The sequence below is a fragment of the Amphiura filiformis genome, chromosome 4, assembly GCF_039555335.1.
Source record: "Amphiura filiformis chromosome 4, Afil_fr2py, whole genome shotgun sequence".
NCBI lineage: Eukaryota > Metazoa > Echinodermata > Ophiuroidea > Amphilepidida > Amphiuridae > Amphiura > Amphiura filiformis.
This window is the reverse complement of record NC_092631.1, coordinates 20,288,955-20,301,992: the sequence shown is the minus strand read 5'-3', so window position 1 is coordinate 20,301,992 and position 13,038 is coordinate 20,288,955. Positions and strand designations below refer to the sequence as shown.

The window sequence follows — 13,038 nt, the reverse complement described above, 5'->3', positions numbered from 1 at the left end:
TGTTAAAGTGAATTGTATCATATATCATTTATTTGTCATTGATGTTCTATACAAACTCGAAGATCAAGGATGTGACGGGAATATTATGAAATTGTTTAAAGTGCATTGTATCATATAAAAAGATGAAGATCAAGGATTTAACGGAAGAGATTATCATTTATTTGTCATTGATGTTCTATAAAACCGCTAAGATCAAGGATGTGTTGGGAATATTATGAAATTGTTAAAGTGAATTGTATAATATAAAAAGATGAAGATCAAGGATTTGACGGAAGAGATTATCATTTATTTGTCATTGATGTTCTATAAAACCTCGAAGATCAAGGATGTGACGGGAGCATTATGAAATTATTAAGTGAATCGTACCATATTTAAAAAGATGAAGATCAAGGATGTGACGGATGAAATTATTATTGATATCCTATAAAAACTCGAAGATCACGGATGTGATGGGATTATTATGAAATTGTTTATTAAGTGAATTGTATCATATAAAAAGATGAATATCAAGGATTTGACTGATGAGATTATCATTTATTTGTCATTGATGTTCTATAAAACCTCGAAGATCAAGGATATGATGAGAATGAAATTGTTCAGGTGAGTCGTATCATATAAAAAGATGAAGATCAAGGATGTAAGAGATGAGATTATCATTTATTTGACATTGATGTTCTATAAAACTCGAAGATCAAGGATGTGACGGGAATATTATGAAATTGTTCAAGTGCATCGTACCATATAAAAAGATTAAGATCAAGAATATGATGGATGAGATTATTATTTATTTATCATTAATGTTCTATAAAACCTCGAAGATCAAGGATGTGATGGGAATATTATGAAATTCATATCATATATCATATAAAAAGTTGAAGATCAAGGATTTGACTGATGAGATTATCATTTATTTGTCACTGATGTTCTATAAAAACTCGGAAGATCAAGGATGTGACGGGAATCTTATGAAATTGTTAAAGTGAATCGTACCATATAAAAAGATTAAGATCAAGGTTTTGACTGATGAGATTATCATGTATCATTTATTTGTCATTGATGTGCTATAAAACCTCGAAGATCAAGGATGTGACAGGAATATTATGATATTGTTAAAGTGAATTATATCATATAAAATGATGTTCAGGGGACATCTCTTAAAAAAGTGAAAAAAATTCTGTTGCAATTAGTGGTGGGTGACACCCCTAATTTTTTTAGATTGACTGGACTATATCTAAAGAATATACACTACCAGGCAACCACATGTAGTGCAAATGTAGCTAGGAATAAAATCAAGTCAACTCAATATGCAACTATGTGCCTGAGAAATGTGATCTTAAATATTGTCACCGAGGTTTTTTTTAATTCTATACAGACATTGAGAGACTGGGCGTAAAATAATAGGGTTTAGCATGAATATTTTAAAAGACAACTCATCATGATAGCTGAATTAATTACATCGCTGACCTGAGCGATTTGCGATTGGTTTTCAGCCAATGATTGGTTTTTAACCAATCGCTCACGGAGCGCGATGGAGTATAAGGTCAGCTTATTTGGTAATAGCAGCTACTTTGAGCAGCCGGCAGGGTAGTTTATAAACACGTGATCTGATGCAAGTCGAATTTCCATTGGTTCGTTTTATAGGCCTACTGCCTGTACACAATAATTCTTTACCGGCTGTGGACGATGTGTACTGTTTCGCTAAAGCTTTTTTTGAGTGTTTACAATGTAGTTTAAAGGTGTGTCCCCGGGGGCACTTCCATGACAGATAGGCCCTATGCATCATGTGCCTCGGGATAGCCCCCCTTTTTCAAACCGGCTTGTACCCAATGACCCCCTTTTTTGTGTTATGGTTCTACCTATTACCCAATGACCCCTTTAAAAAAAGTCATGTACTCAATGACCCCCTTTTTCTATTTCCTGCTATACCCAATGACCCCCCTTTTAATTCCCAAATTTAGGTGGTATTTGTGTTCTCCTCCAGAAATAATGAGATTTTTCACATTTCCAAGGTGGCCAAGTTGTTTTTACGCAGTTTGGCACTTATTTGTGTGTACTTAATATGATACTCTTTTGGCAATCCTGTACTCAATGACTCCCATTTTACTTTTTGTTACCCCAATGACCATCCTTTTTTCAAGGTTTCATACCGAATGACCCCATTTTTTTCAGGTTGTGTACTGAATGACCCCATATTTTTGTAATTGTACATTTGACCTGAATGCCCCCTACTTTTAACATGGCCGAGGCACATCCCTGCCATTTCAGATAGGTAGTGCCCCCGGGGGTGTTCCGTAAATGTGTGCCAAAAAGCTTGTCTCCCCCCGCCGTCGCCCTGCCAAAAAATCTTTGCCCCCCCACCAGCCCGCCCCCAAATTTAACCCTTTCCCAGAGCTCATAATTATTACACAGCCCCAAAGTTGAGTTTTGTGCCGGTTTACCAGGTCATCTGCCCAAAATACAATGTACACAGGCCCAATTTTCAATTTTAAACTACGGGGAGGAAGAGAGGGGTGGGGGGGTGAAAATGTCTTTGGGGGGAGGGGTATGGCTTTAGAGGGGTTGAAATTTACTTTTGGGTGTTGAGTCAGTAGCAAACCAATTCATTTGGGAGGTGGATGAGTTTTGGATGGAAAATCAAATGGTCATGGTTTTGTCACAAAATATGAGATTTAGTGTAGTGCACCCTTGAATAAAACTTAGGTAAGTAAAGCCTGTCACCATATAAAAGGTTGCAAGGTTGCAAATAAAAATAAGTCAGCGACTGATGAGGCATTGAGCATAAAGGTAAAGCTTAAGGTACCCGGTAATTAAAATACTTTCTTAGCTATTTTACGGGCCATTTTGTACTGCTTGTTATTAGGACGTTATTAGATACTGATACTGATCTGTAGATGTCATTATGTTTATGATTATGACTTTATGTGTATGCAGACTGAGTGAAGTAAAGTCTAGTCCCGGGGTCTAGTCTTGCTTGCAAGACACTAAAGTTGTTTTCTTTAAACTTCCGTGGTCGTGCCTGTGCGTATCGCGTACACGAGCGTAAACACAAAAGCAATAAACAATCACGCTGATTGGCTGATCAATGCACTTGACAACAAGCCGGCTGACCCATTGGTCTTCGGGCGCGGCGCGCGTAGTAGGCGACCTTGTCACTTCTACGCGATCACAATTCACCAGCGCGTACCCGGACCACGGAAGTTTAAAGAAAACAACTTTACATAAACTGAAGCACCTGTGTCAACACCCTGTATTATAAATATTTTTTCCATACAGCTCCATACTCCGTTGAAATCAATATTCTATTATTGACACAGATAAAGAAAGTTTACATATATGCATTGTGCATGTGTGTTATAGGACTTGCACCTGGATCTTAACTGAATGGGCTAAACGTGTTCCTTTTATACCTTGCACGAGCCACAGTAGGTCAATAGGTCAAACTAAGTGACCTATGCTGAAATCAGTCAAGCGTGGTGGAGGACAAGCAAGCTCAGTTTTCTGCACTGTTTCAATGCAAAGTCATGCTCTGAGACATTAAAATTTGTCTCTGAAACACAATTTCATCATTAAAATTTTAATTTTTTGCTGAAAATATAAAGAAATAATTCTGAACAAATCCTGTGATGAAAAATTAATATAAAAGTGGAGATAATTGAACATTTTCATGACATGGCCAGTTTGTCATGAACCTGAATTTCTCCCATTGCTCAGTACAATGCACAGTGAATTGTTTGTCCTCCAGCAAAATTGCCAATTGGATCAATATTTGATGACCTTGCAGGAAGTAGTAGGCTGTGCAAGCACCCTATAAAGTAGGCCCTATAATTGTAATTCTCAAAATTAAATTTATCACAATTTTTACGGCGATTTAAAAATCTTTACGGACAAAATGCAGTAAAATATATACGGTACACAACAAACAGCAGTCGCCGCTAAGTAGTGTATTGCATTTCAAGTTAGTGTACTGGAAACAAAACCTGGGTTAACTTACCTGAAAACAAATCGATTTTTCTTGTAATAGCAACATCATATGGGGTACTAGAGCATGCACAAATCGTAATAATGTGTAGAATATAGAAACTCTGTGGTATCTCATATGATAGTCATATGGTGTAAATGTAATAGCCTGAGTCGCTCGGCTATCTCGAACAAAATCGCCATGCGTAGCTGTTGAAAAACGAGAGGATTCGCTGTACTATCACGGCAATTTTTACACAAAGATATAGGGATGATGACGATGTGTGAAGTTAAATGACAACACACAATACTATCATAACCATGCTTACACAGTGCACAATTTCATGATTTATTTTGTTTAAAATAATAATGGCATATCATGACATTGGCATCCATTTAATATTCATCGTCATCATGTACGATTGAAACATGGGGGTCTCCCCGCGGTCAGTCCAAAACACTGTCAGTCCGAACCACCGCTAGTCCGAATTTTTAGGGTTAGGGTTAGGTTTAGGGTTAGGTTTATGGTTAGGGTTACAATTCGGACTACAATTCGGACTAGCGGTGGTTCAGACTGACGGGGTTTCAGACTGATGGGGTATACATGTACCCGATGTGGCATTGCTGTACCATTTTTCACCCTGATGTCATGTGGCAGTGACGTCAGTGAGTGTGCATTTTATTTGCGCACAATATGCTTAAGATGCTGCAGCTGCATATTATCATATACCGTATATGTGCTGCATGACACATGTTGATTGTGGATTTTGGGCATGAGAATTTGAAACTTATATTATTATTAATATTTACCTCATATTAGTAGATTGCTGTCATCTGATTGGTTAAAAGTGAGGCCTAGGCATTGAAATTGTTTGAACTACATGGCATGCCCTGTATTGTGAGAATTTTATCAAAATGAACTGCCTGGTCATTGAAAGGAACTATTGACCGATGTGCATCCCGATCAAACTTTTTATTTACCCTTTAAATTGCACGTACTGCGATCTTATTCGTTTATAGAACATGCTACATACTCACGCTTCGACAAACGTATTCAGTAACAATGTGATTGCTGCCGTCTACCGTACGTATGATAGACGGCATGCAGAAACCAATGAAATTCAATGCTAACAAGCTAAGCCACAGCCCTATAAGAATAGGCCTTTTAACCAATCAGATGAGGTACCCAGTATATAAAACTAATATTGACTGCTATTCCCGTCTTGGTTAAAATTATTCACCCCTTGCATGATTCCGCCATATTGGGTAGAGCCTCAAACTGGTAATAGACATGAAAGAAAGAATTACGTCACTTAATTTACACAATGTTATATGACTCGTTCAATTCCCATTCATTCATGCTGCCAGATCAAAGGCTCTACCTTCAAACTTGATGAAACCATGCTCCTCAACGCAAACAAGCTACCATAGCCACCTACTAAGAATAGGCCTTTTAACCAATCAGATGACAAAAATCTATATTATTATGAGGTACCAGAATATAAAACAAATATTGACTGCTTTATTCGGGTCATGGTTAAAATTATTACACGGTTCCGTCATACTGGTAACAGACATGAAAGAAAGAATTATGTCACTTTACACAGTGTTATATGACTTGTTTAATTCCCATTCATGCATGCTGCCAGATCAAAGGCTCTAACCTTCAAACTTGATATATGACCATGCAAGAAGTGAATATAGGCCCGCAGTGATCTCAAAACAATGCGCCTCAACGCTAACAGCTACCATAGCCACCTACTAAGAATAGGCCTTTTAACCAATCAGATGACAAAAATCTATATTATGAGGTACGTATACCGTACCCAGTATACAAAACAAATATTGACTGCTTTATTCGGGTCATGGTTAAAATTATTCACCCCTTGCATGGTTCCTCCATATTGGGTAGAGCCTCAAACTGGTAATATTTAAAACATGAAAAAAGAATTACGTCACTTTACACAATGTTATATGACTCGTTCAATTCCCATTCATGCATGCTGCCAGATTGAGGCTCTACCTTCAATCTTGATGACCATGCAAGAATTAGTGAATAGGCCCGCGGTGATCTCAAAACTATGCGCCTTGGGTCATAGCATGGTTTTGAGATCACCACGGTCCTATAATTTTAACCATGCCCCTCATAGCAGTCAATATTTGTATACTATTTGGTGCTGTCAACTAGGTCAACCCAACCACTAAAAATGCTGTAACTTACAGTGTAAGTCGTTCAACCCTAATTTGATCTCTACATTCATAAAACTTACTTGAATAAAAGGGTATCTGGTCCAAATTTTTCATGTTCTCATGACGGCTTACAAGTTCTGTACAACATTTTAATAAATCATCTATATAATAATACTGGTAGTCTGTGCCTCTGTCTGTCTGTGACTCTGTCTGTCTGTGACTCTGTCTGTCTGTGACTCTGTCTGTCTGTGACTCTGTCTGTCCGCCTATTTTCTCGGAGACTAGGGGTCGCACGTTCCTCAAACTTGGTGGGTGGGTGCAGCTTGACCCCACACAGAACAAGTTTGTATTGGTTAGTGGGTCAAGGTCACCCAAGGTCATCCAGGGGTCAAATTAGTAAAAACTTTTTCTCGGAGACTGGGGGTCGCATGTTCCTCAAACTAGACGGGTTGGTGCGTCTTGACCGGGACAGAACAAGTTTATATTGGTTAGTGGGTCAAGGTCACCAGAGGTCATCTAGGGGTCAAATTAGTAAAAACTGTCATATGGGCATGCAACTTGGTGGGTAGGTCTTGACCTAAGACGGAACAAGTTTGTGGGTCAAGGTCACCCAGGGGTCATCTGAGGTCAAATTAGTAAAAACTGTTTTCCGCCTATTTTCTCGGAGACTAGGGGTCGCACATTCCTCAAACTTGGTGGGTGGGTGCATCTGGACCTCAGACAGAACAAGTTTGTTTTGGTTACTGGGCCCAGATCACCCGAGGTCATCCAGGGGTCATCTGGGGTCAAATTAGTAAAAACTGTCATATGGGCATGAAACTTGGTGGGTATACAATCAACTTTTAGAGTTGGCCGGTCATTTTGTGGTCATCCGGGGTCACCAAGGGGTCATCTGAGGTCAAATTAGTAGAAAATGTCGTATGGGCATGGAACTTGGTGGGTACAGTCAACTTTTACATGTAGAGTCAAATTTTGGACGGTCATTTTGGGGTCATCAAGGTCAAATTACTAAAACTGTTGTATGGGCATGAAAGCGTGGTGGGTACAGTCAACATTAAGAGCCAAATTTTGGATGGTCATTTCGAGGTCACAAGGGGTCATGTGAGGTCAAATTAGTAAAAACTGTCCTATGGGCATAAAACATGGTGAGTACAGTCACCATCAGCCAGGTAATCGCGACAGCCGAGAACCACCAAATACGGATAACCGCCTAGTACATTATAATTTCAAATAAAACTCAAAATCACTTTCTCATATTGAAATGGCAATATTCTCTTGGTCGGTGAAAATTTTGATCTATCTTATTTTGATAAAATGTTTGGCTTGGATGCCACCATTTCTGAGCATCATTCATGTATCAATTTTCTTATTCTTCATTTAAAATTTATATTCACTGGTGCAGATTTCAACAATCTAATCCAAATTTTCAGGCCTCTCTCAAGTTAGTCCAGGTTAAATTCAAAACAGAATATAAAATTGGTGAAAAAAATTATAAGCTGGGCAAACAGTTCAAGAAATTTTCTTTTAATATGGACAAAGATTGATTTAAAAAAAATATATATAGTTGTTTTATGACAAACCTGAATACTATTTCTAGTGATTAGTCTTGAGTTTGTGTCTCTGTTTTTGTGGATGTTTTGTGTGTGTTTTGTGTTACTGTTCTTGTGCTCGTGATTTCCAGGCACTTTCCAGTCAATTTTCTCCGCATAGAAAACACCAATTTGCTTTTCCTGTAGTAATTATTGGGAGTTTATTCTGATAAGAAATCGATCTTTTGGAATTGTTTCATCAAGAGGTATTTATTTTGTGGCATGTTTTGTGATTCCCTCATTGAGTGCAATGGTAAGTGTCCCTTTCGTGTCCGAGTGCGCAAGATGGAACAGCCAGATCTGGGCAAAAGCAACCAATGGGGTGCAGCAATTGCGAGTGAAGTCATGCATCATGCCTACCTTGTACCTTGTAGAATTTCTCCCCGTAGACCTCCTCGTGGAAGTGTAACACAGGGCTGACGAGAGTGTGGGACGCTAATGTTTACTTCTGGTCGGCGTCGTTGAGGTCTGGTCCACTTCTGAAATAGCTTGTTTAAAGGGTTCAGTTGTTTTGATGTCTGCCGACTGACAGAATAAAAATACACATTATGCAAACCTGAATTTGAAATATTCTATTTACCAGGGTACATTATTTAAAATATTTTATCTATTTTCAGATTGCAGTCATGGCAACAGAACCATTAGAATGGAGTTACTGCCATGCTTTGCGACGATTCCCGTACATAGGACTATCGATCGGTCAGCAGTTTAGTCACATGACAGACAAATATGGAGACAAATTAAAGAAATGTATGTGTTTTTTGCTGACAAGGAGAGGAAGACTTATAAACAGATGCGAAAGGAGGTAAATCATGAATCCACACATAGGCAGTATAATCTGCTGATAAATAAGGCTATATTAAAAAAATCCTTTGCCTCAAAGCTCTTTAGCTTCTGAAAACCTAATGCGGAATGCATTTTTTTTTAATTCGTAAAATTTTGAAATGCTTGTCAAAGTGACTGTTTATGCATTTTGATACTGTGATTTCCATAGACAATGTGCTGTACGACTGTTTTAAAGAAATAAATCACACATTTTATACAGACCATATGTTGAGTTTTTCAGATTTTTGTTGGAAAAAAAGGAAAAAAAAAAAATTATGACTTTAAAAAATGTGAGAGCTTTGAGACAAAGGATATTTTAATATAGCCTAACAAAGAATATGCTGTGTTTTGACTTGAGAGATTGGGGGGGGGGGCACTGTGGGTATCATCCATGTAAAAAAATTCACATACAAATGGGTCATTTTCAAGATCAAATTAAGCACACATACTATACATAACATGAAATTTGAGAAAAAGAGTATTCTTTTTCAATAAATCATTTGTATTAAGGGTCCTACATGTAAGAATTTTTTTAATGAAATCTTGAAAACTTTCTGACCTTGTGGGGGGGGGGGGAGGCAATCACAATTGACACCATGCAAAGTCAGTGTACATGGTTCGACAATTGCTTGGAAGGAAGAATCCTATAGTTTTCAGCACAGTACTTCAGCGGTCTGCCAATTTGGCGCAGTTTATGGCGCTGGGACTGATTGGCTAAATGAATCAAGTCATCGATCACAACAGCACCGCAGTCATTTGCTAGTCAAACTGCGTAGTATCGTGTGACTTCGTCCTTTATACGCGATAATCAGACAGAGTAGACGGACACTGCTGAAGTAATTTGCTGAATAGTATAACAAAGTCTCGGTGTGGCTAGTGGTTGGTTTAGCAATTCCTGACATCATGGTAAAGAGGGTGCAATATAAAATGTTTCAGAATTTCATCTTTTTTGATTGATTTTCGCTGTCACTACCTTCTAGTCTCCTTTGCAGCTAGTTTGTTCCCTACATGTACCTATATATTTGCATGACAGTAAGGAAGGAAAAAAAAGAAGAAAGGAAAGTGCCCTCATCCTCTTTAAAAAAAAAGTTGTGATAAGGAACTAATAATTCTTTTTTACTTGGCCTAATATTAATACATTGTATTGTAGCCTGAAAAATGGGTGAATTAAAACAAAACCCAGACACAATAGCCAAGACTGTAGGGTAGTCTAATGCTAATTGACATGTCTTCAGTCTGACTTTTCCAAGAAAACCCCTATCTACAATGTATTGTGATACTAGTGAGGGCTAGAATCCACAAATGGATTCTTGCAAAGATTCTTATTTAAAAGCAAAATAAATAGCACAAATCAAAATTGATTCTTGTCAACTTTTGATGTTTACACAGCAAAGATTGGCGCAGAATCAAATAATTCTCACAAACATCTATTGCAAGAACTAAGATTGATTCTTGCACTGTGTGACAAAATTCTACTCCTGTGCAAGGGTGAAAATAAGTGGGAGACGGGAGCCGTTTAGCCCCCAGAAACCCTGGTCCCATTTAAATTTAAGATGACCATCAGGGGACACTTTTCTTCAGAAACTGGCCATTGGTCACTACCCAAAAATTCAATTCCATATATAGCCATTAATGCAAGATGACCTTATTCAGAACAAATATTGGCCCCTTGTTGATTAGAAGTGGTCCCTGATTCCATGTTGAATGAAGTGAACCAGGGGCCATTTTGTGTAAAAAGAAGCCCCTAGTTCATCATTTCTTATTTTCACCCTTGCTCCTGTGTGATACTCAATGATATTGATATCTGAGCCCACTCTTTATAATACCGAGGGCTCTTGTGGAAAGTATGAATTTGTTCACTGATCAATGCTATGTCCTCTATGTAAAGAAGTCTGAAATAAAATGGCATTAATTTTAATTTGTTGATATTTAATTCAGGTGCATACATTTGCTGCAAGTTTGCTGGCTCTTGGTTTGGTAAAAGGTGATCGCATGGCTGTGTGGGGAGGTAACCATTATGAATGGCTGCTGACATACTATGCATGTGCACTTATTGGAGTCATAGTGGTAAGTAAAGTGAATCATATGGTCAGCATATATGAATAGTGCTAAAAATTGTCAAGGGCCATTTGGGGTTTGAAATGTGTGGGCCCTCATTGATTTCCATGGGCAAACTCAAATGAGTAAACTTTTTATGTTAGAGAACAAACCAAAGGTTTGATGACTCCTATAAACAAAAGTGTATTCGTTTCAGGAGGCTGGCTCCCTCCCTGAAACATAAACTTAAAATATTGAAAAGGCCAACCCGAAAGACACATTTTGACTAATATCTTAAAGCCTATAATGTACGAATATACCTTTATTTTTTTCAAACCGATTTTTTGGCATATTTGTAATACTTACACATGTTCCAACTTACATCTATGAGCAAACTGTCAAATTTGCCCTATTTGTAGTAAAACGGGATGATTTTCTGTTGGTCCGACATATTATCATAATTTTCAGATTAGGCTTTAACTACTTTTTCAATAACATAATCAGACTTTTTGACTCCCTCGTCGCCCAATGGATATTTGTGGTTTTATAAATACACACAAAGTCAATGTTTACTACAAAAATGCCTGATATTTACTCATAAAAGGTCAAACTCAAATCACAATTCAAGTTTGAAGGCAATAAGTATAATAGCTAGGTGTGTGTTTGGATGGAGATTGATATGAATAGCTGAATATCGAATGCATGAACATGTCAACTGCCATGCATTAATTTGTTCAATTTCTCACTAAGTAATGTACAGTGTTTAACAAAATTTATAATAAATCTATGGTTTGTTTGTTTGATTAGGTTCACATTCCACTCATATTTAGTGCAAAGATGCAGCTTGGGATTTTACAAACGGTGAGTAACTAGCTAAAAGGCTAAAGAAAATTGATTCCAAGTTTCCTATCACCCGCCTGCATTAGTTTTTCATTTTGACCAAAACTTTCATATGAAAATACCATGCCGGGCTACCATGTTTCTGTTCATACTGCAAAATGAAACATGTATATATTCACTGGGATTATGAAACATGTATATATTCACTGGGATTGATTCCAAGTTTCCTATCACCCGCCTGCATTAGTTTTTCATTTTGACCAAAACTTTCATATGAAAATACCATGCCGGGCTACCATGTTTCTGTTCATACTGCAAAATGAAACATGTATATATTCACTGGGATTATGAGGAAAACTCATCTGATATCAAAGTTCTAATTTTAATGGGATAATTAATATAATAAAGTGGGGGATGAGGCTCTCAATCAGGTCGTACATAAATATATAGTAAATCACCCCTTATAATAATTTATACAAAATAAGCACTAAGTTAAAAGGATTGCTGCGCATTTTTGATTTTGAATATAATAATTATATATTATCATATTCAATCTAATAGCAACGGGTTGTTTATGTTATTTTTCTTGTGTATGCACACATAGGTTGGAGTCAAAGGCCTTCTTCTAACCAGATCACCATCTCATATTTATGACACTGTGTGTGAGATTATTCCAGAAATATGTGCTACAACACCTGAGACGTTTGCATCACAAAGGTGCATTTTTTAACAGCCCATTAGACCAAAGGGTCATTATAGTCTGAAAATGTTTAGGGCATTTTAGGTTAGTATAAGGTTTGGGTTAGCATTAGGGTTAGTGTTAGGGATATGGTGAGGCTAGGGTTAGAGTTAGGGTTATGTTTTGGGTTATGGTTAGGTTTAGGGTTAGGATTAGAGCTTAGGTTAAATAGGGTTAGGGTGAAGTTTAGGGTTAGGGTTAATTACCAACTAGTTCAAATAGAAAATTTGTACAAATGTAGTTAGAACTCAGAACTTTGCATTCTGTACTTTAAAGCAATTAATATGTGATTTGCACAAAGAATAGATTCCTACTGAATTTTACTGTAATTAAAGCACTTCAGGCTAATAGTCTTTCATGTAGTATTTTAGTACCCCATTGGATATTATAATCATGCAAAAAGTAGAAATTCAAGAAAAAATTGCGTCGCTGTGGAGCAAATCACTTATTATGGCATTATACTACTCGCTATATCACATACACTGACGAATGAACCTCGCACCTACAGTAAGTTGAAGCTATAGACAATACAGTATATTTTCTTTTTGATTTGAGTTTACTTTGTGCAAGAAACAAAGCAGCAAAATCTTTAAAAACAGCATGAAATGCTCTTAGTGTCTTAACAGTTTTGTCATCTTCTCTTTGTAGTATTCCAAACTTAAAATTTATCATTTCATGTGCAGAAGGGGACAAGAGACAAAGGTATGTACTTGATATGGATTTATAATAATGGTAGCAAAATATGGTTTGTTATATATGTACGATTAATTTTAAAAATAATAATAATGGAATTCTTACTATATACTAACACATTTTTATTTAAGCTCTTAGAATTGTAAGATCAAGGGCCCAAATGGCCCT

The 13,038-nt window shown here is 37.1% G+C and overlaps 1 protein-coding gene across 2 annotated transcripts in view; it reads left to right on the top strand.

Moving 5' to 3' along the window:
* LOC140150664 (medium-chain acyl-CoA ligase ACSF2, mitochondrial-like) overlaps positions 1-13,038 on the top strand; it is a 48,748-nt gene that overhangs the window by 9,952 nt on the left and 25,758 nt on the right. Inside the window, exons 1-6 of one of the 2 annotated variants that reach the window (XM_072172732.1) lie at positions 2,726-2,784; positions 8,354-8,541; positions 10,500-10,628; positions 11,406-11,459; positions 12,043-12,155; positions 12,826-12,879. In XM_072172732.1, coding sequence (XP_072028833.1) covers positions 8,485-8,541; positions 10,500-10,628; positions 11,406-11,459; positions 12,043-12,155; positions 12,826-12,879 — 407 coding nt within the window. In that variant the 5' untranslated portion in view covers positions 2,726-2,784; positions 8,354-8,484. Of the gene's footprint in view, positions 1-2,725; positions 2,785-8,353; positions 8,542-10,499; positions 10,629-11,405; positions 11,460-12,042; positions 12,156-12,825; positions 12,880-13,038 lie in introns of those variants that run through there. The other variant, XM_072172733.1, reaches the window with a different exon arrangement.